The sequence below is a fragment of the Alternaria dauci genome, chromosome 2, assembly GCF_042100115.1.
Source record: "Alternaria dauci strain A2016 chromosome 2, whole genome shotgun sequence".
Lineage (NCBI taxonomy): Eukaryota > Fungi > Ascomycota > Dothideomycetes > Pleosporales > Pleosporaceae > Alternaria > Alternaria dauci.
In genome coordinates, this window is record NC_091273.1 from 4,081,406 (window position 1) to 4,107,480 (window position 26,075).

Consider the following 26,075-nt stretch of genomic DNA (forward strand, 5'->3'; position numbering starts at 1 on the left):
CTCTTCAAAAGGCCGCGGTTGACATGCATTGTTGATGCGTTCGATATCAGATTGGTCATGCTCTCCTTCGCATATTCTTGAGACGGCGTCGTCGAGGGCTTGCAGCTTCAGCTTCAGATGCACAGCATCCGTGACAGAGAAGCGCGAAAACCGCCTCTCTGCGTCGGTCACGCGCGAAGTTTGGAGCGAACTAGACGGCGGCGTTGAACTGCGCGCATTCAGATCGTGTATGGTGTGGATATTCATGGTGTTCTGGGTTTCGGGGCGTGATTGCAGTGTCGGTAGGTCGGAGAGGATGGATACGCGATACGAGCGGAAGAGCTGTCGGCTGCCCCACGCGGCTGTGGTGATGTAACCAACTAGCCCGTGTTGCGGCTGTGGTGATGTAACCAACTAGCCCGTGTTGCGGCTGCAGCCCCGGAGCAGGCACATGCAAGACATGACACGACACGAGCACATGCAAATGTTCCTGACACCTGCCGCCGCCTGACAAGTGCATAACATGTATCCTCCTGCCATGCCCCTCTAGCCCTCCCACCAACGCCAAGACGTTTTCTCGACGCGTCCCTCTTCGCGTGCCTGCCCGATCGCCCCGCTTGAGGCCGCTGTCTCCACCGTTTCAAGCTTCACGATATCGCGCAAAGTCCTGGCTGGCCAAGCTTCGTGTCGGCGGCGACGCCCCTCCAGTTGACAGGATGGCTGCACCGGACAACCGACAGGGCTTTCTCTCCAATCTGTCGCCATGGCCATCGCGGGCAGGTACACCCAAGCCCCCAGCAGCGTCCAGGCCCGAGGGAAGCGCGGACAAGGCAAAGAAGATGGAGCAGGACAAGGAAAAAGACATAGCTGCAGCAGTACTGGCTTCCCAGCAAGGAGGAGACCATGTCATCGATCGGAGGCATAGGTTGAGTCTCAAGCGATATCCCCCAGACTGTCCTCCGCTGGCTGTGAGGTGGTTCCATGCTATAGATGTAAGTAGCCAATACACACTGTACGCACATCAAGTTGCCTCTATCTTCTTACCATACTAGAACTGCCTTGTGATTGCAACACTGACTTTGGCAGACGCCCAAGCGCAAACCGCTTTCGAAACATGCCATGGCCCCAGACACCGCCCTGCCCAAACCCAAGAAGTGGATACCCTTCAGTGCTGGAGATTCTCGCGCCATTGAGGCGGCCTTCCAGAAGACTGCCGACGAAGCCGATGCCGACGAGCTGAGAAGGGGCATTGCTAGTCCCACTACGCCTACCCAATCGAACAACACACCCCCTAAAACCACAAAGGTGCCCGTCAACGAAGACTACCTGTTCGATGTCGAGATCGAGACACGCGAGCTGGCGCCATCATACTGGTTGGGTCCTGTTTACGACGTCAAGCGAGGAACATGGTTCACACCGGACGGCGAGGCCGTCGACGAAGGTCTAGCCATGCAACTAGAGGAGGGCTATCTGAAAGTGAAGCCGTGGAAGTTTGGAAAGCCAGAGGAGAAGCGCGCAGTTTCGCAGCCTCGTGCCCGGCCACTCTCCATGGGTCCGAGTGCTGGTGATGACCACCGCAAAGAGCTGGGTAGGCTAAATCGCGACTCAACGTCAAATCCAGTTACGCCCAAGTCATCGTACGACAGTCTGCGAAAAGAAGCCTCGAAACAATCAAACGATTCGAGACCTGGCGATGCAGCTGCAACCTCCAACGCGCCTGCCGACCTGCCGCGCACGCATCGACTCTTCGGCGCCCACCTGAACTCGACTGTCACGTACCAAGACGAAACGACAGCGTGGATGTTGACCGACGACATGTGGTCTCGCATGGGCAGCACGCTGTATCAGCGCTTCGCCGGAGGAGCGCATTATGCTGGATACAAGTACATCCGTGGTTACACCGATCCCAGAGAAAAGAAGAAGCAGCCTACTCCTGCCAAGGGCCCTCAAGGCGCAAAGCAGACGGACCGACCCTCAACGCCTGCGCTGGCATACGGTTCAGACCACGGCAAGCAATCCGATTCTGACGCGAACACCGATGCAGAAAACTCGGAAAATGAGCGAAGCATGTCACCTTCCCAAACGCGCAGACGCAACCTTGAAAGGCAGGTCTCATCACTCATGACATCCTCAAAGCCAGAATACGAGCAGCAACAGGAAGAGGAGATACGGAAGCGTGAGGAGAAAGAGATGCGTGAAGACTACAAGACCCAGCATGGCAGTGATCAAGACCGTGAGATTGAGCACCTGCTTCTAGTAACACATGGTATCGGACAGCGACTTGGCATGCGGATGGAGTCCATAAACTTCATTCACGACGTGAACACTATGCGCAAGTCCCTCAAATCTGTATACGCAGCTTCGCCCGACCTGCAGGCTTTGAATGCGGAGACGGAATCGGAGACCAAGAACAATCGCATACAGGTCATTCCCATCATCTGGAGGCACTTGCTGGACTTTCCTAAGCAAAGCTTGAAACACAACCGCAAGGAACACGACTTGGGCGACCTCGATCATGAAGATGAGGAGTATCCCAATCTCGAGGATATAACCGTTGAAGGTGCGTTGCGCAAGAAAGTCTTACACTTTGAACCCCGCTAACCACTGTAGGCGTACCCGCCGTCCGTAATTTCCTCACTGATCTGGCTCTTGACATCCTGCTATATCAGAGTCCTGCATACAAAGGTCACATCTCTCGAATCGTTGTGAACGAGCTGAACCGCACATACCGCCTGTTCAAGGAGCGGAATCCGTCATTCAAAGGAAAGGTAAGCTTGGTTGGGCATTCTCTCGGGTCTGCTATCATGTTCGATATTCTCTGCATACAGAAAGACCCGAAAGCCAAGCCAAGCTCGCAGTCGATGAAGCAGCGAAGGTCTTCCGAAGAGGGATTGAAGCTAGACTTTGAGGTGGAGGACTTTTATGCTCTTGGGTCACCGATTGGGCTGTTCCAGATGTTGAAGGGACGTACGATTGTCGCAAGACCACAAACTTCGGCCACTGCGTTTGTGCCGCCGAAGACACCGGCGACATCTATCGATGACCCGTTTTCGCAAGGTGGGGATGAGCATGCGTTCGACATTACGACATCCTCGCCTCTTTGCAAGCAAGTCTTCAACATCTTCCATCCGACTGATCCGATAAGTTACCGCATTGAGCCTTTGATATCACCAGCCATGTCGGCGCTCAAAGCCCAGCCTTTGCCATATACCAAGAAAGGCATCTTCGGTGCGCCAGCGTCCCAAGGCTTCACTGGCATCGGTCAACGAGTCGGTCAGGGCGTGACGGACTTTTGGACTTCTCTTGGTTCCGGTAAGTCAACATCGCCCCATGCTGCTGATCAAGAACCACATACTGACATCAATGGGCTGCAGGTATTGCCAGTGGACTACTGAACCGCAGTCTTGGTATATCAGGAACAGACATGACAGGCGCAGGCAACAGTACACAAGGACAACGCAGTTCTCGCCCGCTCACTGCCACCGCACCTCCTTCGAACAACGCCGCGAATCTCGTCCCAGGCCTCAATGAGCCTACCAGCGCCTTCATTAGCGAGGAACGTCGTCGCCGCCTGGGACAAGAAACCATCGCCGAAGGTGAAGATGGTGAGCACCCTCCTACGCTCATCGAAGGCGACATAGAGACACTCTTCGCTGGCTTCCAAAAGCGAAGAAAGAGCCAGCAGAGTGAAGATGGCGAGCGAGACGTGGAAATGGACCTTGAATGGCAGGAGCTAGAGGAACGAAGCCGGAAACTCAAGAAGGAGGAACAGAAAGTGCGCGCACTGAATAGTAACGGTCGGGTGGACTACAGTATTCAAGAAGGCGTAAGTGACGACTTTTCTCTCACTGCATCTTCGTGTTAGTCTAACATTATCACAGGCTTTTGACATCTCGCTGCTGGCTAGTATAGCGAGTCACATGACGTATTGGGCTGACGAAGACGTGTCGCATTTCATGATATCGCAACTCTTGGCCAGGCATCGTGTTTTCAAACCCAAGGAGTGATTGGTACCCGAAGAGTAGGCAATAGATTGGCGATATACCCTGAATAGACCCAAGATACGTTTCAAAAATGGAGTTTGGGTGTCAGTATGAGCTATCGCACCTTTGCGCTGTAGATTGGTGGAGATCCGACAGGTCAGTTCTTTGTGTTTGGTCAATTAGCGCACGCGCGTTTGCTGCATATGTCATCTCAACAACTGTCGTTTGTTACCTCTTTATCCAAATCGAAAGCACAGCACTTTTCTTTCTTACTCTCGCGCTTGCAATTCTGCACTGGAAGGCGCAGTCGATACTTTCACCACTCACACCTGACGTACAGTCCCCAATCCGAATATAGCTACGCACTTCGCTGAGACGGCAGTGGCGACGTCGACACACTCGACAACCTCTAGAACCGCGTCACCAACTATGGCGGCCCCGACTTCTACCCCGACCGCCACTGCACCAAGTTTTCTATATCGCGTTCAAACACGATTTGTGGATTCCTTCCTCCCCGACTGTATCCGCCAAGAATACCAAAGGATCATTGCGAATTTGTTCACGTACAAATACGCGTACATCGCACTTGCTACCACTATTCTCTTCGCAGCTGCCGAGTATGAGCAGCCTGGGTACTTTCCGAGACCCCAGGAACTGACCGTGGGTATGGTATGTAACCTTTCCCGCTGCATATGTGGCTGATAGGGACTAACAGTTGCAAGATTGGGGGCCTCTTTGCGTTTGCGCTCTTCTTTTCCACCTACGCTCTAATGGAGTACGCGGACGACCACACGTGGTTCTGGAATGAGGAGGGCTTTGTCTGGCCATGGGTGGGCATACTCTGGAGCCTTACGGTATATAATGACGAGACGCTGAGCGACAGTTCCACTATGCATACCGTTACAAGCTTCCCGACTTCGTCCCCAGTCGCATCTACCACTCCAGCTGGCTCGCCGGCTCGACCTGATATTATTATCCCACCTACGCCCATGCTACCGCGTGGCCTCCGACCCGTTCACCTTCCTCTACCGCCGACACATCACTCTGGAATCTTGGGCGAGTCGCCGATGGCACCCATGTTTAAGCATTTCAGTGGGAATTCAGGCTCAGATAATGTAGATGAAGAGTAGCGCAGAGCAGCCCGGGGGGATCCGCGAATGGTTACAACGAGTTTCGAAGAAGTGTCAAGCCACTGTCGGTGCTTCGATGGTGTTGGGACTGATTGATAGCACAGCCCGGAGTAATTGAAAATAGGCATATTAGGCTGTAATGAACGTTTTCAACAAGAGTAGACATGGTTTGAAGATGACATGAGAAGGCAGAAAAAGGTACCACTCTCAACTATCTACTAACCGTGAAGAGCAGCACCTATTGCGGACCAGCCGACAACAAGCATACAAAAGAAATAGCAAACCGAAAAAAAAGATGCTCGCAAACAAGAACAACTGCTCAACACCTCACCAGTCATGACCTTTACCCTCATCAGGAACTTCACGAAGAAAGCGTACCCAATGGGCTTGGTGCCGCTTCACCAACTCCACCCACCGCCCATACACAGCCGGGTCCAGCTCTTGCTTCATCTTGGTCTTCCTGACCTGCCACCAATGCTTCTCCAAGTAGCGCCACGCCCGCGCCCACTTGAAGAAGTCGCCCTGCACGAACAACTGCTGCTGACCTCCATTGTCAGCTACGAATCCCCTCACCAAGTCATCGACCCGTGCCAGCACGGTGATGAGTTGGCCAAGGGCCACAGTCCCACCAGGGGGCTGCGGCCGAGTGGATCCGCACTGCCAACACAGGAGGTTAGCCAAGCGACGAAGTCCGTTCTCCTTCTGCCGGAGATTGTGCTCGAACGAGGCGAGGGTGGAACCGGAGATGTAGTCGGCTATGTTTTCGAGCCCGCTGCCGGTCACCATCCGGATGTCGGCGTTCATGAGGGAGTCGAGCGTGGTGAAGCCCGCGTCCCAGTACTTCTTGTCGAGAGAGTCGTCGTCGTCTCGGTCGTCTTCGAAGCGGGGTTCGTAGACCCTTTTGATGATTCGTCGATCGCGAGGGCGACCGGAGGCGGAGGCGGAGGGTGCTGGAGAGGAGAGAGAGGAGAAAGACGATGGTGCTGCGAAGTTGAATATGGCCCCGAAGGTGCCACCAGAGGAAGGAGCGTGAGTAGTCCCAGCGGAAACACCAAAGCCACCACCAAAGGTGAAAGGAGAGGGGGAGGGAGGAGGAGGGGCCACAAATCCAGAGATGTCATCAGCCTGGGGCTTATGGTCAGCCCCAGCTGGAAGAGAGGTCGGTAGAGGAGGAGAAGGAGGAGGAGCCAGCGGCATTGAGACCGAGGGTGTGGGGTCGGGCAGCGCCAAAGTCAGGAAGCTCGAAGCATACTTAGCAGGTGCCGCCAGCGACAACCCACCAAACAGAGGCTGTGGCTGTGACAATGGTGCTGGAGCCGGCAGCGGAAAGACGTGTGTGAGCCCTTGGGGCTGAGAAGGAATGCCAGCGAGGATGGACGTGACCGAGCGAAGAGGCGGAGAGACGACGATGGGTGTTGGCGCAGGTGCTGGCGGAGCGGAAACAGGAGCAGGAAGAACCACGGCTGGAGGAGAATGCGAAGCGATGACAGGCGACGGAAGAGGAGAGTTCGGAAGAGGAGTCAGCCTCGCGGCCAATCTCCCACCACGGATCGCAGCCCACTTCCACCCATTCACCGGGTCCCAAACTCGTTCCATTCGGCCTTCGGCCTCTGTGGACTTGACGTCCAGAAAAGTGTCGTACTTGTCCTCGACAGGGCGGTGCCGAGGAGGCGAGAGGAGGGAGCCAGGACGTGCCCACGCAGGGACTGGAGGAGGAGACCGTGACTGTGACCGAGCGAGAGCCCGACGCTCTCGACGCGGCAGAGAAGGCGATGGTGATGGCGATACTACCGGACCAGCCGGAGCAGAGGCCGAAGACGAAGGCGAAGATGACGCGGTATGCGGACCAGCCGCAGGGACCGAAGAGATGAACGAGAAGAGGTCATGCTCGCAAGCGAGCCAGCCCAGAAGAGTGAAGACGGCGGCGAAGAAGAGAAATGCCATTTTGGCGAGATGTTGTGATGGTGTATGTGTGTGTGAGAGAGATGTGTGAGGGCTGGAGAAAGAAGGGAAAGATGGGGAAACACTGTTTATGTACTTACTACTTGGGACCTGCTGAGCAGCAGTAGATGGGACAATAGCTACATGGCTATTGTAGGTTGAGATAGTGAGCAGTATTGAATGCTGAAGACGACAATAGGAAAAGAAAGTGTGAAGGTGAAGGTGGAAAGTCGGCCTATTGTGGACTCCTTCATCTTGGAACACACAATGGATTGAATGACAGATGAGATAGCTAGGAGGTACACAGCGTATGTGACCGTGTTTTAAGTTGCGTGAAGACGATTTGAATACCTCCAGGTCATGCTATGTCACTTCTGCTTACCATCCAAGAATGACGTGAGGATACTCACGCTCTACCACTCCCTGACCTCCCCTCCCGGCCCAATGAACCCTGGACTGACCCAAGCCTTCGCATCCTTGCTCTCACGTCTGATCATCTCCTCATCAACCTCAATCCCCAACCCTGGCCCCTTCATCAGCTCAATGTACCCATCCTTCACATCCCATACCTCTGGGTTCTTTGTATAAGACGTCAGATCCTGACTCCCAGCATTATAGTGAATTCCCAAACTCATTTCTTGAATCGCAAAATTAGGTAGCGTGCAATCTACTTGGACACATGCGGCAAGTGCAATAGGGCCTAGTGGGCAGTGTGGTGCAATGGCGACGTCGTACGTCTCGGCTGCGGAAGCTATACGACGCATTTCTGAGATGCCGCCAATGTGGGAGATGTCGGGTTGCAAGACATCAACGCAGCCGGCTTCCAAGAAGGGGCGTACATCCCAGCGCGAGTGGAGACGTTCTCCTAATGCGATGGGGATGGACGTTTGCTCGTGCAAAGACTTGATGCCGCCGATGTGTTCGGAGAGTAGAGGTTCTTCGATGAACATTGGGTGGTGTGGTTCTAGGGCGCGGGCGAGCTGCTTGGCCATGGGTTTGTGGACGCGGCCGTGGAAATCCATGCCGGCGTCCATTCCTAGCTCCTTGACAGTTTTGAGACGTTCGACAGCTGATTGAAGGACGGAAGGCGAGTCGAGCCAGCCTATGTCTTCTGTTGCGTTCATCTTTACAGCGCGGAACCCTTGGTCCCTGCGTGCTAGACTGTATCGATGTGTCAGTACTGATTTGCTGGACCTTTGTAGCAGGTCCGTCGTCACTTAGTTTACTTACGCTTGCTCCTTGACATCTTTTGGTCTATCTCCGCCGATCCACGCGTACACTTTGAGCTTGTCGCGTACCTTCCCGCCCAATAACTGATAGATTGGCACATTGAGTTTTCTCGCCTTTAGATCCCACAGTGCGATGTCGATACCAGCTAGTGCGCTCATGAAAACTGGCCCGCCACGGTAGAAACTGGTTCGCCAGCACATCTGCCATATGTGCTCGATTTCACTTTGATGTCGTTAGCCTTCGTAACATCGTGTACAACAGTGCTTGAGATATTGAGAGAGTCTCACTCTGCTTCAAAGCCGACGTATCGCTCAGCCCAAGCGTCCAAGCACCCTTCAACGGCTTGTGTATGGCCCTCCAATGATGCTTCACCCCAACCAAAATTCCCATCCGCATCCGTGATCTTGACGAATAGCCAACGTGGTGGGACACGGAAGTATTCAATCTTCGCAATCTTACCCATGGCTGCTGTTTTTCAATGCTTTGCTTCCCTAGCTCTTTCTGGTGCTCAAAGTGATCAAGTCGTACTGTGAGGGGCGTCGAACGGACTTCTAAACATTGAACATGACATAGCCATCTCAGTCCACCTCAATATCATCTCGTCCAATCAGCGTATTGCCGCCGCCATGTCCCTTTCGCGGTAAGCCGAGCGGCAGCGCGGGGTCAAAAGGGCCAGAAGAGCTCCACCGCGGGGCACGTAGCTTCGGCAGCTGGAGTAAAGAAACCCGAGGAGCGGATGACCAAGACACGCAATAAAACTCACAGTAGTCGCCATCGCATGATATTCGTTGTTTGACTTTTGACTCTGATCAACAAGGAAACTCGTCACCAAGCAGCCAGAAAGCAATTCTACGCACAAGCCACCAACATGACATCATCACCGCCCACCGGCGTCTTCGTCCCTGTCCCAACCTTCTTCAAACCCCAGTCCGAATCAAACTCGCTGCAACCTGCAGTCGACGTGCAAACGCAAGTTGAGCACTCTGTCTTCCTTGCCAAAAATGGAGTGCGCGGTCTTGTCTTGCTCGGCTCCACGGGCGAGGCTATTCACATGTCGCGACAAGAGCGCATCGACCTCGTCTCTGGTGTGCGGAAAGGGCTAGATGAGGCGGGCTTCAAGGACTACCCCATCATGGCTGGTACCCTGATTAACAGCGTTGACGAGACGTTGGAGTGGTTAGAGGACTTCAAGAAGGCAGGCGCACAATGGGGACTCGTGCTCGCGCCAGGGTACTTTGGCGCAGCGGCGAGCCAGGAAGGCATTAGGGAGTGGTATACCGTCGTTGCAGACAAGAGCCCTCTGCCAGTACTGATGTATGTGTTCATGCGCGAGAATTCATTCGCATCTTACTAACAGAGCTATAGCTACAACTACCCTGGTGTAACCAACGGCGTGATGGTCACACCCGAAACCTACCGCATCCTCGCCCAACACCCCAACATCGTCGGCTGCAAGATGTCGCACGCAGTCGTCTCATGGCACAACCAAGTGTCACTTGACCCCAAGATCGACCACAACAAGTTCCGCGTCTACTCTGGTCTTGGCCAACAACTCGGACCCATTGTCATTTTCGATGCGGCAGGCGTCATCGATGGTCTCGCGGCTATATACCCCAAGACTGTGTGCTCTTTGATGAAGCTGGCCGAGACAAGGCCGATAAGCGATGAGAATCTCAAGAAGATGAAGCAGTTGCAGTACACGGTCAGCACGGCCGAGGAATACATCGGCAAATACGGTATTGTGGGTATCAAAGAGGCAGTAAAGAGGGTCACCGGCTTCGGAACCATGGAAGGCGGAAGGCTCCCGATCAAGGGTAAGCTACCTGAGGGCGAGTGGGAGAAGTGGAGTGAAACCTGGGAAAGGATACAGAAGACGGAAGATTCGTTGAGCGAGAAGGACTTCAAGTAGAGCAGGAACCATGAATCTAGGCAATCCCTTCGGCAGAAATTCAGGTATTCTTTTCCCAACTCCTTCCACCATCACTACGGACGCTATGCTAGCGCCGCTCGTCGGAAACGAGGCGTGTCATGTTCGCGTCTAGCAGCTGATCTAGATCAAGATAAGATAAGATCAAGAACCCATCTGACATGAGCTCCACCCATCATCGAACCATGCGCAAATTTTCGCACGCCACAAAACCACACTCGTTGCGCCTCGTTGTCCTAAGGCCGCCTACCACAAAAGAATTACGGGCGTAGAGCTCATAGTACCGGAAATGTGCCGAAGATGGTGTTTAGGCCGTCTCTAAACCCGGCTTAGGATCCATCTGATAAGATTGCTTCATCAACACCATGCTGCACCAGGCTAGATCGTCGTCCATTCGTGCCTAATATGGCCAAGGCCTTACCCAACAGCTCGTGTATGCCGTCTGGTTGTGTGGTCGAGAGGTCGCGGTCAAGCTCCGGGACCAGTTCTAGCTCCAAGGCGTCCAGCGCGAGAAGCTTTTGCTTGGGCATGTTGGCCTACACAAGCCTCACGCTAAGCTTGCGCTGCCGCGCAGGACCCAGACCTGTGGGAATGTATTTGAGCTCTGTATCCCTGGCCGATGGAAATTCTGTGCATTCGATTGCTCTATCTACACTTCTAGGTCGTTGAGAGACTCGCCGGCGATCATGGACTCTATCTCTGCTGTCCAGCCAGGCACCGAGCCTACCAGGGAAAAGAGCATCGGCAACATGTCTATTGACGAGGAAGACGCAATTCGCAAGGTCGAGGAGGCTAATATGCCATCACAGTCTGCGCAAGAGGGTGTGCGAGAGGTAGAGGCTGTCACTTTGGCATGGACTAAGACATCTCTGGCATGCGCGTTCATATGGTACGTCGCTCGAATCGCCGGCTATACGTTGATTTCACGACTGACGCAGCTCGCAGCATGTGGTTCTTGTACCTCACAAACGCTTTCCAGTCATCCATTACCGGCAACCTTACGCCCTACGTAACCTCCGGATTCGAAGAACACTCGCTGCTTACCGTCATCTCCATCGTATCCAACTCCATGGCTGCAGCGGTCTACATCCCGACCGCCAAACTGCTCGATCTCTGGGGCCGTGCTGAAGGTTTCGCTACTATGGTGTGTTTTGCTACCCTCGGTTTGATCATCATGGCCGCGTCTACAAACCTCGCTACGTACTGCGCAGCACAGGTCTTTTATACGATCGGATTCGGTGGTATGATCTACTGTGTCGATGTTATCACCGCAGACTCTAGTAGTCTGAAACATCGAGGTTTGGCGTTCGCTTTCACCTCTTCGCCATACATCATCACAGCATTTGCAGGTCCTAAGGCGGCTGAAGGGTTCTATAACAATATTAACTGGCGCTGGGGTTTCGGTACTTTCGCTATCGTTCTGCCCTTTGTGGCCGCCCCACTGTTTGTTGTGCTGAAGCTCAACTTGCGGAAGGCGAAAAAGACTGGTGTGCTGGAGCGCGAGTCGAGTGGGAGAAACCCGATGCAGAGTATCATCTTTCATATTCGAGAGTTTGACGGTTCGTTCTATATGCCCTCGCATGTACACATCAAGATATACTGACATTTGTACAGTTCCCGGCGCTTTCCTACTAGCCGCCGGTCTCGTCATCTTCCTCCTTCCGTTCACTCTCGCCGACTCAGCACCTAACGGTTGGTCAACAGGCTACATTATCGCGATGTTGGTCGTTGGCTTCGTCCTTCTCATACTATTCGGTCTCCATGAGCGCTTCACAGCCGGAAAGCCCTTTCTGCCTTTCGACCTCTTGACTAGCCGTTCGGTCCTCGGCGCATGTCTCCTGTCCTTCACATACCAGATCTCATATTACGCCTGGAACTCCTACTTCACCTCATTCCTGCAGGTAGTCACCAACCTTACTATCGCTGAAGCAGGCTATGTTGCTTCGACCTTCGATGTCCTTTCTGGTGTCTTGCTGCTGTCGGTCGGTCTTGTCATCAGCAAGACTGGCTACTTCCGCTGGCTTCTCTTCATCGCTGTACCCATCTATATTCTCGGTCAAGGTCTTATGATCTATTTCCGCCATCCAAACACGAGCGTGGGATACCTGGTCATGTGCCAAGTCTTCATCGCAATCGGTGGCTCTATTATCATTCTATGCGAGCAGATTGCCGTTATGGCTGCCGCAGACCATCAGCATATTGCATCAGTGCTCGCGCTCCTCAATATCTTCGGATGGCTAGGTGGCGCAGTTGGATCCACCATCTCCGGTGCTATCTGGACAAATTCTTTCCCACAAGCCCTCATGGATTTGTTGCCAGCTGAGGCTTTGGAGAACTTTGATCTTATCTACGGAAGTTTGGATGAGCAGTTGAGTTATGAGAGGGGAAGTGCGACGAGGTTGGCGATTGAAGAGGCGTACGGTATTGCGCAGAAGAGGATGTTGATTGCGGGAACGGCGATCATGGGATTGTGTCTTGTTTGGGTCTTCTTGATTAAGAACTTCAACGTTGCCAAGATGCAACAAACCAAGGGACGGGTGTTTTAGGCGGCAGGGTAGATACACTGGTGGATACCTTGAGGCAAGGCATGACTTCAGAGTGAGAAGGAGGGGTCAAGTAGAAGAGCTCCAATCCTGGAATCAATTATCTCTTTGCAATATCTGATCTTGCATGCGATAATAAAGTGTAGATATTAACTCGATTCTTGTACAACGGTCTATGAAACGCGGAAGGGGGTGGTCCCAGTGCAGCTATTACAGCCGTACTTACGGCCCATTCTACCCAAATTGATCGCTCTGAACTCCAACTCTACTCACATCCTCAAGCACCATGCCACCTGTGATGTGAACGCCGCCAAGGTCTCGCATGGCTCACCAGTACGCAGAGGGCGAAGATCATGCAGATGGTTGGTAACATCCAGTTGCTCTCCATGTAGTGCTTCTGGTTCGGCTTGTTCGTATTGACGAGGCAGATCAGGCAGATCGCGAAACCGAAGATGACACTGAACAGAAGGCGCATATATTGCCGCAGGTGGCGCTTCTTTTCCGGTAACGAGATGAAGGCAATGATCGCCATGAACGTGATAGCGAGGCCGGCCTGCATTATGTGTTAGTAAGATTCGAGAAAGCATGAAAGCGATAAGGGTAGCTTACTGAGAGGAAGACGTAGTCGAAGACAAGCTCGAAGCGCGTCTCGTACTTCTTGAGAAGACCGACCTTGTCGAAGACTTTGTTCTCGACTATTTCGGTGGTGTTCTTAGCCGCCTTGGGTACCGAGATGGCAAGGCTATCAAACATGGTCTGAATCGCCATGCTCTCTGCGTTATTCAGGCTAGTGGTGATCATATCCACTGCCGTCAGGTTTGCTTTGTTCTTCTGCAAGTTGTCGAAGCTCTGGGCCAGCAAGATCAAACTGCTGTTCCAAGTCTCAAGTGCCTTGCTTGCATCGACGCCCTTGGGGATCGTGTTCCAGAGGTAGGTGTCAATCTTTAGACGGAGAGCATCCGCAAAGAGCGTACCGTTCGCATAAGCGCCCTTAACACTAAGCGCTTCAATCTCGCGGAACTTTCCATCGATGTTGTCCATTCGGATCAAGGCGACGACCCACATGACAAGGTATGAGACACCTTGTAGAACCAAGACGAGTGTGATGTGCAGGAAGAAGTGCAATGAGGCCCAGACTTGCTGCTTGATGGTACCGAAGTGCTCTTCATGCATTCGGTCAAAGTAGAGCATGTACAGCAGATCTGATGAACGTCAGTAAATGGACGCATAGCTGAGGGGAAGGTCTTGAACATACAGATTATCAGTACTGAGGCCACGATCTGGCCAGTGAGCGCGTCGTCGAATTGCGAGCCGTTCTTGACGATCTTGGAGATAGCCTTGCAAATGACAATGATGCCTTCTCCGAGGATGATCAAAGTGAGTAGCGACATGCGCTGCACAAGGTGTGTACCCTTGAAGGAGATGACACGCCACACGCACGATATCGCTACTGTTATGACGATCTCAGCGGCGCTGATGATATACCACGCGATATGAACGTGCGTCGTAAACTCCTTGCAGACACCCAAATCCAGGTTGCACGTCTCTTTGGGAAGAGCTGCAGTCAAGCACCCGTATATGATCGCGGCAACGAGTGTTGATCCGATAACCAGAGACATCGGAAGTATCGTTTTCCGATGTTTTCGCAAGAAGAACAATGTGACGGCGTATTGGGCAGCAAGCACCAGGCGGGAGACCATGAGAATGAACGATAAAACCTGGTACTTCTGGAGCGAGCTTGAAGCTTTTCCAGGCTCCCAAGCAGGACCAACGACAGCGAAGCCGACCATGACGCCGTAGTGCAGAGCCTTGGCGCATCGCTCGAAGATACAGTCCGCGGTGAAGCGAACGTCGAACAGGGAGTTGGAGTACCAAGTCAACCACAAGAGTGCGAAGAAGCCGATATAGGCGCTGAGAGAGCCGCTGTCGTTGATCTCCTTCAGTGATGTAAACGTGGTCAAGTTGGCGACGAAGACTGGAAGAGCATTATGTTAGCGTTGCAATCTCTAATAAGAGAGGGTACTGGAGGACTCACAAAGATCGAAGAAGAGCTCTTGAGTAGTCGCTTCAGCATGACGCTGGAACTCCGGCATATCGTGCAACCTGGTGTCGTCTGCCTTGACCTGGAGTGGAGGGCCATTGCCACCGTCGTCACCCTGAGTTTTGCCCTCGAGGACTGCTTCTGTGTTCTCAAGGATGACAGGAGGGCTTCGATCCTCCTTCTTGTGGTGATCCTCTGCAAGTGGTGATGCAAACCACTGCAGGGGCTTCTTCTCGTGGTTGTGGTGGTGGTAGCCGTGACTCATCTTGATCTCAGCGTTCTATAATAAAGTATAAACTGACGGTGTCCTTATAAAGCGTTGATGTAAGTTATAAATAGCGAGTTGACTCGGCTTTGGCAAATAACAGGGACTGGAGTAAGGCCTTATATAGATACTCGACCGCCTGCGATTGTGCGATTGCATGCCCATGTGATTATGTGAAGTCATGCATGACATCTGTGTAATTGTGGGGATGAATGAATCTGTTAGTATCAATATATCAAGACATGCGGACATCCTCGATGCTGTTTGGTTGCAGGTGTACAAACAGAGCTTGCGCGTGCCCTCTACCGTGGAGACATAGACGCCGATACCGTCACCATAACATCCGCAGATACCGCGGCAATATCTTATCTCCGATACGGCTCTTCACCGTACAATTGATGTTTCGGAGACTCACACAGGAAGACGTACATGGTTGTGTTCGTAGAATCGGTGGAGGCAAACCAACTAATTGATAGATATCGTTACATTGTAGTCGTAATACACTACGTCTACACCAGCTTCAACTCGAAATTCTCAACCGTGATCTCACCACCCAACTCCGCTGTCGCGAAGTTGAACACACCAAACCGGTATCCAGTGAAGAATTGCCAGGTGTTAGACATATCGAATGCCGGGCCAAGTTGCAAGAAATCGCTTCCATCGATAGAATACCAGAAAGTCGTTTGTCGCATGATGTTAGTACCAAAGGCAGGCGTGATGTCGGACTCGACGCGAAGCCAGAACTCTGTGGTATTAGACGCGAGAGCAGGCCCTGTGGCAGCAACAGTACCGGTAGAGTTTGTGGTCCAGTCCGCATTCATTTTTAGGTCGTTGACCATGACAAGCTTGGTCGTCGTTGAGTTTTCTTTGTGGAAACCAATGTACGCCCCAGTATCGCGGAAGAGTACGGCACCGGCGCGATCACCAGTAGCCATCTTGCTAATGTCAATTTTAAAGGTTCCCGACGACTTCGGGCCGAGTATGCGGTGTGTTAAGGTGTTACGCGCCGAGTAGAGATCAGTAGTGACGGTAGCGGTCTGGAGCTGGAGACCGCCAGCATCACCTGCTAGGCTCCACTTGCTGTTGTCAGGGTTGTGGTTCCACTCCCACTCATCGCTTAGAGCTGTTCCGGTAAAGTCGTCGAAGCCTGTAGGTGGAGGAACGGTCTTATCTGTTGTGACTGGTATAGGATATGTCTTGCCCCACTCGCCGTTTACTCTTACGACTTCTGGCCATCCATCTTCCGTCCAAGTCAAAGGTGCAACCACGGGAATACGACCACCAGGGTAGGAGTCCAGGAACGCAACATAGTACCAGTTTCCATCCTTGTCATCAACCACGCCACCCTGGTGACTGTTGCCCGCGTTGGCCAAAGGTCCTGCAATGCTGTCGACCAGAATTCGCGCCTCGTATGGGCCCCATGGACTGTCCGACTTCAACACCCATTCATCGTCGGCCGGCTTAGTAGCGAAGATGTAGTATGTCCCATTGATCTTGTACATTCGCGAACCCTCAAGGTAAAGTCCATTTGGATCCTCGTAGACTTGCTGACTTCTGACTTCTGCTGTGCCGTCTGCATTCAACTGGGCAACCTTGATCTGGTATTTGTCGTACACCATGTACATAGTGTCGTCGTCATCAATGAAAAGCCCATTATCGTAGTAGCACTTTGGAAATGTACCTGCAGCGGTCCAATTCCAGTTTGAAACTTCGCCGTTGTTGGCGGCTGCATTGGTTCCGTCGGCAGTCCATATGTACGACTCGCCAGTAGACTGGATGCAGCCGATCCAGATGAACTTGTCGGTCGATTCCCGATATCTGAGAGTGCTGGCCCAGATACCCTCGACGTACGCGCGGTCCGATGGGTTATCGAGGTCGTATTGCGAGCCAAAGTTCAGTCTTGGTACGCTGTGAGTTACTGGCGTCCAATTGACGAGGTCGTAGGATTTGAGTACCGGCGCGCCTGGCGAGAAGGCGAAAGTCGATGAGGAGTAATAGAAAACATCGCCTATCCGGAACACGTCAAGATCGGGATAGTCCTGCCACAAAACTGGATTGTCAAACGTTTCAGCCCGACGTGTAAGCCCACTTTTACTGCTGAGCGGACTTCCAACGGACGAGCCAGTCAAAAGACCAACGATCGCAATAGCCGTAGAAATATACATGGTGACGGATGTCCTCAGTAGGGATTCCGGTCAATCGCGGGATGATGATACGAGGTATTTATACTCCGAAGGCTATAAGACTGCGTGGTTGTTGGCCGCACGTATTATTCCTAGAGAACCTTGTCTTCCGGAATATGCTCATCGACTACCCCACATGAAACTCGTGATGGACGCGCTACCGCTCAAAAACCCGTGTTTACATTGGAAACCCGGGGTAGTCGCCGGTCCAGGTATGGGGTCGTCGGACCGGCTCTACGGCTGGTCTTCCTCATTGGTGCAGTTCGGCTAGAGTTTTTCCGACAGGGTAGTGCTCAGGAGATCGACGTCGTCATTGCCGGTGGCTATCCTCAAAGCCGTGACTTTTCCCGGGCTTGAAGCTTTGCTATGATGCCGTGTGAAATGAGATGAAGACGGAGTGATATGGAAGGGGAGAAGACGCGCCGCGCCGCGTGCCGGTGACAAAGCAGGGTCCGAGCGCCAACCACGTTTCGTCCAATGTCCTTGATCCTGAACGCCAGTCTCTCCATGCTGGCGGACGCGACGCAGTCGCCTGCTGACCCTACAGACGTTCGACGAATGACCATAGCCTATCAATGACCTGTCTCGTTCTGAACAGGTATAATCTTCGCGAGCACTTGCTTATGCAGCATGTTGCACGCGCTTGAGACTACTGTGTACGAGGCAACGACGCGGTGAAAGCGCAGTGGAGGCAGGCAAGGCCATCGGCACCTCGCGCAACCAAGCCAAAGATCTCTAGAAACATCGATAACACGCGCGAGAAGCTCAACACAGATACCAGAACCGAGCCAACACCACCAGGCGAGCAGGCGAGCGACGAATGGACGAGCTCTTGCGCAGTACGCAGCGGAGATTCGCTCTTCAGCCGCCGGATACAGGCTCTTGCCTCTAGCTTTCCGGTTCGAGCATACAAGCTAGATTCCTCAGAATCATAACAATGCTGCTATCCGGAATGGCGCACACTATGCTACCTATAAATTCTCGGTGCTTCACCCGCGCCAGACTCTTCGGGTAGATCCATACCCGCTGGCACCTGTAAAGTGGACGCGCCGGAAGGCGACGCTGATTCCTTTGAGTAAGCACGAACGTCGGAGAAGTGTCTACTTCGCGAGGTCGATATCCAGGCGGTTGCATATGCTAGCTATCTCTGGATATAATCTCACCGGACGGTGAGCTGGTATGGTGGCTTGGAAGAAGAGCGATCCGAGTGTAGTCGTACATATTAACAGGTAAGTCCTAGATCATACTTGTTATGTTGCTATATCTGACATGTCCTTAGCTTTCGAGACGACACCAGCGCTCTGAACCGAGTGGCAACTGCTATGAGACGTAATCGGAGAGGATTGTTACTGAACAGAGAGGTGTTCTTTCCGGATTGCTTCCTTTGACTACAACACTTCATAGCGGCTAGTAGCATAATACAATCCACAGCACTCCCCTAAATCTGCGGAAGAACCTTCTTCAATACCTCAACCAATCCCTTGATCTCGTCTTCAGTGTTGTAATGTACCATACTGACTCTTGTCACACCTTCCGGTTCCAGCTCCAATAGCTCATCGCAGAGTCTCTTTGAATAGAAATGCCCCCATCTGAACCCGTAATTGCTGATCTTCTCCGCCTCGGTCACGATCGCCTTGCTGCTCATGCCTTTGACGGTGAACGAGACTGTTGGCACCCTTTCCTTGCTATCAGTCGACGTAGATCCCAAAATCGTGACATCTGGTCGGGAGTTCAGGTAATTGAGCAGGATGGCTTGCATTTTTCCTTCATGCTCAGTGATGGCGGGGAAAGCGTCGCTGAGGTATGCGGTGATGGTAGGGATTGACTGAACACACTCATAGTTTGATCCTGCGAAGCCAATCTTGTCTTCTAGAGTCTTTGTGGGGTTAAAGTAGTGGCTCATGGACTTCATGTGTTGTTGAGCTGAGTTGCTGGCGTAGAGTGCTGCGATGTGAGGGCCGTAAACCTATGGCAGCTCGTCAACACCGTCGTGAAAGGAAGGAAAGAACTTTCGGTACGGACCTTGTACCAGCTGAAGGAGTAGAAGTCGACTCCAAAATCCTTCACGTCAATCGCACGATGCGGTGCGTAGCTCACGCCGTCAACGCAAAACAATGCACCGACCTCGTGTACTGCTTTCGCGATAGACTTCACATCATGGATCGTTCCCAGAATGTTGCTCACATGCGTGCATGCTACAAACTTCACTTTATCGCTCAACAATGGCTTGAGGTTCTCAGCTGTGAGTTTGAGACTATCCTCTTTGGGCGATGCCCACCACTTCACAGTCAAACCGAGGCGCTCAGCCATGAAGAGCCAGGGCTTCACGTTGGTCTCATGCTCCATCTTTGTGAGAATGATCTCAGAGCCAGAGGGAAACTGTAGCGAGGAGCTGAGGTTCATGAAGAGCTGGGTTGTTGAAGCACCGAGAACTGGTTATCATTAGTAACAGCTGCTTGCTAATGTTGAAGGGGTTGTTACCAATCTCATCGCGACCAGCATTCATGTACTTGGCGGCTGCTTGGTAGCCCTGTTCGTACTTTGTGTTCGATTGAGAGCCAGTGTGGTAAGAAGCGCCAAGCTGAACATTGGTTTTGGAAAGGTATTGAGTGATGCTGCATATCCATCAGTTCAGTCCTAGTTGCGGAGACCGCATCTCACTGACGAGTCGATCACATCGCCCAATGCTTGACTGCCACCGGCATTATCGAGAAACACCTGATCTTGTTGGAGTGCGGGGAAGCGCGCCCGGGATTTTGAGATGTCAAAAGTCATGATGCAAATCCTAAAAGTTGGAAAGAGGTAGAAGGAGTCAAGAATATAACATTAGAGATCTCAGACTCTTTGTTGCGATGTTGTATACCTCTGATAGCCGCCCGCACGCCCTACGAGATAGGGCGGGGCTTTGCTCAATGCAGCAGGTGCTAACTTGAAGCTGTGACGGCATTGCCCCACCTAACGTTCACTCCACGACGCCCATCCTCAAACTCCGAACGTATGCCGTGTAATATTGAGAATGCAATGAGCAAGGTGACAGTAATGTAGTGTCCATATGCCTCATCCCGTAGTGAGAGGACATTTGCCGCAGCAAGTTCAGCACCACCGCCAAACGACCGTCTTTCGTGGCGACGATCGTCTCTCACCCAAGCTCTGTTGAACAGCATAGCCGAAGTGGGAGATAACGCGCTACTTGAATTCTTTGAAGTCGCCGTGGGTCTTGCGATGCCGCTCACCCTGAACCTGAAAGTACCTCAGAAGATAGCACAAGTCAGCAGTGTCCAGATCGCAAGGCTTCCCAAATTCACAAACGTCGTCCTTCTCTATCTCCTCAGGCCTCCAACCATGCGCAAGAAACGTTCCCCGAAAGTAGTGGCCCGCTTCTTGGCCAATCCACTTCGCGATGGATGGTGTGATAGGCGAGTCGTTGATCAAGTAGGCATCTTGGTAGTAAATACCCAGTCTGTGACTGTCCGGCTGCTGGAGTGGCGCGTCTCCTGCATTGTATCCGGGCACAGCTTCCTCGCTGTCTATGTGGCCGAGAAAATGGTTGCCAGTGAAGGCCTTGTAGTTCATAGTCGTGTAATCAGTCGTGCTGCCGTACTCGACCCAAACAAAGTGCGGCAGAGGCTCATCTGGGGTGAAAAGAATGCCGCGGAAGAAGGCTGGACCGGGTCGTGGCTCGAGGGCTGCGAAGGACTTGCACACCGTCTTGTGCATCTTCCAGTCTTTCTTTTGACACGCGATGGAGCAGTAGCGCGCGTTTCTGCAGGTAGAACAGCGTTGTCCGGCAGGCTGCTTGCAGATGAAGCATGCATGAGCCTTAGCAGGCGAGAACAGCGCCATGCCTCCTGGTTGGTAGATGAACCTGAAGAACAATGTGTAAGAAAGCGCTCCAGGTATGAAGTAGAAATACAAGGAGTGAGTGGTTGGAGTAGAGCAAAATGAAACCAGTGTGGCAGTTTATATGCATTGCTAGTGAGATACTTGGCCAGGGAAAGGACAATAACAACACGAGCTTTTATAACTTTTACTCTTACCTAACGAACCGTGCTGCCTTGACCGGGCACCAGATTTAGATCTCCAGGTGTCCCTCCGTAATTACAGTACCCTTACCCTCGTCCAAGAGATTTTTCGTCACTTCCACGGCGATATTCAACAACTCCTCCGACGGCACGCCCTTCGTCTCAATATCCTTTTTACCCGCTGCTGTAGAGAACACAAAGCCAACAACAAACGGCAGGTTGCTCTTTTGTGCTTCCCACTGCTTCCCTGATTTCTCAGCGATAATGGGCCTGAACTGTTCCTTCATCCTTTCCATCAAATCCCAGCAAAGGTCGTGCATAGTGAAGTAATCAGAGGTAATCTCTGGAGCCTCGGCCTGAAGAGCAATCGCCAACTTCTGGATCACGTGGGGTTGCTTTCGGATAGTAGATGCGACGGAGGCAAGTGAGGAGTGGTGACGCGCGGCTTCTTCAATCGCATTTTCGATAGCCTCGGCCGTGATAGGTCGTTGATCGCCATCTGTTGCAGTGCGTGAAGCCATCCAGCTCGACACTGGACCCTTGAACTTCATTTGACGCACGTTTGCTTTCGTCTCTTTGACCTTGGTGTTTCTCTTACCACTGGCCCAATTTGTTGCTGACGCACCTATACAAATGAGGTAATTCTTCCAATGCCCCTCGAAGTCTTTTGGAGGCTCGCCGACAAAGTAAGTCGAATTCCCTTGCATGTCCCAGAGCGTCTGAAGATCCTTCCACTCTTCAAGAAGAAGCTGCGGTTCACGCAACGCATGGTAAAGCTGTGTCGCACACATTACTGCACCCGGTGTTGCGGCGTACTTTGCGCCCTCCCTATGGAATATGGTACGCGCGAAATGGATCCATAAGCCACATTGTGTAGGGTTGCGACGCCAAACGGTATATTCCTTGTAGGTTTCACCCTGTGTTGACCTTATGGCTGCAATGGGATCAGCTTCCGTGATCCCGCCAAGAGATTTAATCAGTTTCTTCATGTCAGAAGAAGCCCCGGGGTATTTCTCGACATATCTTTGGATCGTTTCAACCTCGTTGCGCATCTGCGTCCATCCTGCACCCACCTCAGTAGAATACAGTATGTCAAGGTAAATCTGGAAAGCGAAGCAAGCCCAGATGGGCGGTTGCTTGCTTGTGTCCGCCTTTTCGTAGGATGTACAAGCAGCGGTGAAAGCGTGAATGAATTGATCCTCAATAGCTCCCGGACGATTAAAGAGCAGAGGAAGATCCTGGAGTACTTCTTGCATGGTTGACTTGTCGCGGACATATTTTTCTCTATTCGTCTTAGGCGGTTGGCTTGCGTTCTCGTCGAATCGACCCCATTTGCCATTGTAGCTCATAAGTGGCGGCTGGAAGTTGGCGAGAAAGACCAAAATGGCATTACGGGTGTTGATGAAGAGCGCATCTGCGATATCGTAAACGTCGGAGTTGTAATCATCTGTGTGAAAACTCCGTCGTGGCTTGAGCGCATCATAGCCAGCTTCTTGGCAGATTCCGGCAAAGTACAGCTCGTGGAATGGCACAGATTCGACGAAAGTCTTTATCACTGGATAGACTTCGTCTTCCATACTGTGCGCAAGGTGGATCGCTGTGTTCGTCGCTACCGAAACAGTCGCCGGATCGAGTTCTCCGGCTTTGTGCCGAGCCCAAAGGTCAGCTATCTCAGCGCGTAGGCGGGAGAGGTCGTCCATCAACATGGTCATGGCCATAAAGGCCTCAACGACTGAGTCGGTTGACTCTTCAACAGTGTGTTCCAGTTCCGTAGGTTTGGGTGGAGGCACCACATCCGGTGCAGCCAAGAACTCTGCCGAGGGCTCATAAACATCCAAGACTTCGAATAGGTTTTGAAGGGCACGAGGCCTAGCTCGGTCTCCGTCGGTCCTCGGCGTAGCATTCTCAATGCTACTGAAATTCAAGGCATTGGCCTGTATCAAAGGCTTGATCGAATCGCGAACCTTCTCAAGTACAGTAACAAAAAGGTTGTGACGAGTATCTCATGCCTTGTCGACAACTTTGCCAGCTTCCTCTAGCTTTGCCGAGAACGAGCTCCGAACCGAGATTACTCGCTCGAGTGCGAGGTTGAAGTAGTCAGGAATTTCGATAGTCTTGTCTGTAACGCCAGCGATATGCTCAGATAAAGGTATGAAGTCTTTGATGGCAAGGGTGTACTTGGGCTTGGAAGCCTGCTTGTCAGACCCATTTTGCGGAGTTTTCCCTTCCTTGGCGTTTTTCCTGGCTTTGCCCTTCAGTCTTTGGGACTTCTGTTCCGTAGGAGCAGGTGGCCCAAGGGGTGCGTTGTAGCCAAGTGACTTCGCTGTGGATGCGACTGCACAAGTGCGAGATTAGTTCAGGCCTCGGTGGTGGGTGGAGCCACAACATACGCCATGATGCCACGACATCAGTATCGTGCTTGTATTGCTGGTAGATGCTTCGCAGTGAACTGACCGTCATTGTGAGTTGCACAGACGCAGTTCGGTTGGGCAATGAGCGAGTGTATATACCCCCGCTCAGCCCCGCAACGCGTCGCGATCGCGACAAATCGCTCTCTGAGGCACGAGCCAAGAAAGAGCAGGAGCACTCCACAATTCATCTGCCAGAAGCGCCCTAGAGCGACCACCCAGTACGCATTTCCACTGACGTATTTTTCGACGTCTATCCAAAATGGTGAAGTTCTGTTGCAGCGGCCAGGTTGGTGCAAGTAGCTGGACCTTGGGAGCTGGGACGGGAACACGCGCTCCCGAACTCGGACTAGCTTCCACGTCATTTCGAGGTTGTTGCGGCACGGCAAGCATCACTCTGAACCATCTCATCTACCAGGTCAGAACAACATGCAGGTACAGCAACGTCAGACAATGGAACAATATCCATCACAGCATGCATCTAAATGTGAGTTTGGCAAAGCTTCGCGTCGCACGCGTCGTGATCTAATCTGCCAAGGTGATCTCATCAGCTCTCTATCTACCTTGCCAAACGAGATACTACTCCAGGTCTTCTCGTACGTCGATTCTCATCGTTGCAAGCGTATCTTGGGCTATATCCCGGACGACCCCCCTCCAAGTCCCCCAGATGAATACCTCGTCTCCGATTTTCGCGCTAGTTGTCGCTCGCTGCTCAGCATTGCGTTAACGTGCAAGAGATTCGCGACTCTGATTCCAGAAGTACTGTTCTCTGCACTTGTCCTTGAGCTCAGCATTCCTGAAACCTTGGATGATCTTTCAAAATCGGATATTCTCGGCTTGATTTTAATATTCCATGCACGACCTGAATGGAAACGACATGTGAAGCAGCTGAGACTGTGTATACCTAGAAGCGAGTTCGGTATTTTTCAGGTCGATATGCACGTTTACGAGAAGGCGCTTGATATCATCAGCTCACTCGACTTTCCTGTTGGGTGGAAAGAAGCGTGGTCTGAACAATTGGGAATTTTATTCGCGTATACCCTCGCGTCTGTGCTTCTAGCACTGTTACCAAATGTCGCAACGCTCTGCATATCGGATCACAAATCAAATCTGGCATTCAGCAAAGCGAATTCTGACCAGCTCCAGAAGTCGATGCGTCGGATCAGTCAAAGACTACCAGTAGGAAATGTGCTATCCTATGTCAAGTTCGAAAGCCCCTTGCCCCCTGTTCTGAAAGGCTTGGACAATATCCCGAACTTACATACCCTTGACTTGAGCATCAGGCTTCAAGGTCAAATACCTTCATCAGTCCGCAACTACTCCGAATCTTATCTCAGCCGTTCACACGAACACCCAAGCATCCAGCGCCTGCGTCTGGATTTCGAAGTCAGGTCGGTCGGTGTATGGAGCGTACCCTCTCGCAGATGCATGACCAACACAATCCGCGGCTTTCCCAACCTACGAACGCTAGAATACTATGCGGAGTCTTCCGACTGCAAGAACCCGTACAGAAGCGTTCGCGCTTTTCCTGCATACCAGTCAAACATCCAATACTACCCAGACGGATCCCCTGCGTTTGCGGATGATGTATACCTGGATGAACAACACTGGGATCGAGCGATATATGATGCGAGGACCGAAGTGACCGACTACCAGAACCTAGTCGACGGCATGCTCCATCTGCGTCCGAAGCTCGAGACCTTACAGCTCCCGGGCGGATTCTGGACCCTGCCAGGCGCGGTGCGTAAGCCACTGCCACGATTCGACAAATTTGCGCAACTAAGGAAACTAGTCGTTCCTCAAGCGGCGATCATCTCGATCAAGCTCGACAACATGCGCTTTGACACCGTCTTCGAAGGCGATTTCGAGCTCTCGCCAATGCAAGCTTTACCAGCTTGTTTGCGGCATCTCAAGATCTTCGATGTCGAACTGGCGTTCTTGGAAAGCAAGTGGCTGCAAGACCTCTTCCACGAGCAAAAGACCAAAAGCCAATGGCCAGTGTTAGAACGCGTTGAGATCTTGATGGGCCCTACTGTCTCGGAATACAGTTTGGAGCATCTTCAAGCTAGAAAAAGTGGGGATGAGTTCTGGAGGTTGGTGGATAAAGCGAACTTCGAGGTGGTCGTGGGGCGGGATAGGGAGGGGCCTGATGTGTAGATTAGCTTGCCGGCCCAATGCTCATGGAACCTGTATGTAGATTTTCGTCAGTTTCTGGGCAAGACACTGATACTATGCATATGCTGCAAATAAATTGCTACTTCCGTTATCAAAGTTCCGACTTTCGCCGTAAGTCGAATTAGTTTCGCTGATGAACGAACTATACAGATGTCAAGGTATGATAGAGCTGAAAATGTGGCAATAGAGATGAAGAGTAATAAAGTTAAGTAATTCATATAAACACATGTACAATCTATGTGCACCAA

At 52.2% G+C, this 26,075-nt stretch overlaps 10 protein-coding genes across 10 annotated transcripts; 4 read left to right on the forward strand and 6 right to left on the reverse strand.

Annotated features, from left to right (window-relative positions):
- Positions 1 to 695: 695 nt before the first annotated feature.
- On the forward strand, positions 696 to 3,986 carry ACET3X_003371 (uncharacterized protein; the record flags this gene model as incomplete). The annotated part of the gene is made up of 5 exons (XM_069448639.1): positions 696 to 971; positions 1,066 to 2,539; positions 2,590 to 3,291; positions 3,354 to 3,805; positions 3,861 to 3,986. 5 exons carry the CDS (start codon positions 696 to 698, stop codon positions 3,984 to 3,986), a joined length of 3,030 nt encoding a protein of 1,009 aa, XP_069309918.1.
- A 405-nt stretch (positions 3,987 to 4,391) lies between these two features.
- On the forward strand, positions 4,392 to 5,092 carry ACET3X_003372 (uncharacterized protein; the record flags this gene model as incomplete). The annotated part of the gene is made up of 2 exons (XM_069448640.1): positions 4,392 to 4,631; positions 4,685 to 5,092. The coding sequence occupies 2 exons, from the start codon at positions 4,392 to 4,394 to the stop codon at positions 5,090 to 5,092; spliced, it is 648 nt and encodes a 215-aa protein (XP_069309919.1).
- A 327-nt stretch (positions 5,093 to 5,419) lies between these two features.
- On the reverse strand, positions 5,420 to 7,036 carry ACET3X_003373 (uncharacterized protein; the record flags this gene model as incomplete). Its single annotated transcript, XM_069448641.1, has 1 exon — positions 5,420 to 7,036. One exon carries the CDS (start codon positions 7,034 to 7,036, stop codon positions 5,420 to 5,422), a length of 1,617 nt encoding a protein of 538 aa, XP_069309920.1.
- A 410-nt stretch (positions 7,037 to 7,446) lies between these two features.
- ACET3X_003374 (uncharacterized protein) lies at positions 7,447 to 8,726 on the reverse strand (the record flags this gene model as incomplete). The annotated part of the gene is made up of 3 exons (XM_069448642.1): positions 7,447 to 8,194; positions 8,264 to 8,485; positions 8,551 to 8,726. The coding sequence occupies 3 exons, from the start codon at positions 8,724 to 8,726 to the stop codon at positions 7,447 to 7,449; spliced, it is 1,146 nt and encodes a 381-aa protein (XP_069309921.1).
- Positions 8,727 to 9,131: 405 nt separating this feature from the next.
- Positions 9,132 to 10,172, forward strand: ACET3X_003375 (uncharacterized protein; the record flags this gene model as incomplete). The annotated part of the gene is made up of 2 exons (XM_069448643.1): positions 9,132 to 9,577; positions 9,629 to 10,172. The coding sequence occupies 2 exons, from the start codon at positions 9,132 to 9,134 to the stop codon at positions 10,170 to 10,172; spliced, it is 990 nt and encodes a 329-aa protein (XP_069309922.1).
- A 704-nt stretch (positions 10,173 to 10,876) lies between these two features.
- Positions 10,877 to 12,736, forward strand: ACET3X_003376 (uncharacterized protein; the record flags this gene model as incomplete). Its single annotated transcript, XM_069448644.1, has 3 exons — positions 10,877 to 11,079; positions 11,136 to 11,749; positions 11,805 to 12,736. The coding sequence occupies 3 exons, from the start codon at positions 10,877 to 10,879 to the stop codon at positions 12,734 to 12,736; spliced, it is 1,749 nt and encodes a 582-aa protein (XP_069309923.1).
- Positions 12,737 to 13,010: 274 nt separating this feature from the next.
- Positions 13,011 to 15,039, reverse strand: ACET3X_003377 (uncharacterized protein; the record flags this gene model as incomplete). The annotated part of the gene is made up of 4 exons (XM_069448645.1): positions 13,011 to 13,286; positions 13,343 to 13,935; positions 13,989 to 14,708; positions 14,769 to 15,039. The coding sequence occupies 4 exons, from the start codon at positions 15,037 to 15,039 to the stop codon at positions 13,011 to 13,013; spliced, it is 1,860 nt and encodes a 619-aa protein (XP_069309924.1).
- A 509-nt stretch (positions 15,040 to 15,548) lies between these two features.
- Positions 15,549 to 17,204, reverse strand: ACET3X_003378 (uncharacterized protein; the record flags this gene model as incomplete). The annotated part of the gene is made up of 1 exon (XM_069448646.1): positions 15,549 to 17,204. One exon carries the CDS (start codon positions 17,202 to 17,204, stop codon positions 15,549 to 15,551), a length of 1,656 nt encoding a protein of 551 aa, XP_069309925.1.
- A 1,456-nt stretch (positions 17,205 to 18,660) lies between these two features.
- Positions 18,661 to 20,060, reverse strand: ACET3X_003379 (uncharacterized protein; the record flags this gene model as incomplete). Its single annotated transcript, XM_069448647.1, has 4 exons — positions 19,888 to 20,060; positions 19,704 to 19,837; positions 19,245 to 19,654; positions 18,661 to 19,188 (listed from the first exon to the last, which is right to left on the reverse strand). Exons 1-4 carry the CDS (start codon positions 19,995 to 19,997, stop codon positions 18,661 to 18,663), a joined length of 1,182 nt encoding a protein of 393 aa, XP_069309926.1. The 5' UTR covers positions 19,998 to 20,060.
- Positions 20,061 to 21,294: 1,234 nt separating this feature from the next.
- Positions 21,295 to 23,704, reverse strand: ACET3X_003380 (uncharacterized protein; the record flags this gene model as incomplete). The annotated part of the gene is made up of 3 exons (XM_069448649.1): positions 21,295 to 23,178; positions 23,317 to 23,579; positions 23,635 to 23,704. The coding sequence occupies 3 exons, from the start codon at positions 23,702 to 23,704 to the stop codon at positions 21,295 to 21,297; spliced, it is 2,217 nt and encodes a 738-aa protein (XP_069309927.1).
- Positions 23,705 to 26,075: the final 2,371 nt, after the last annotated feature.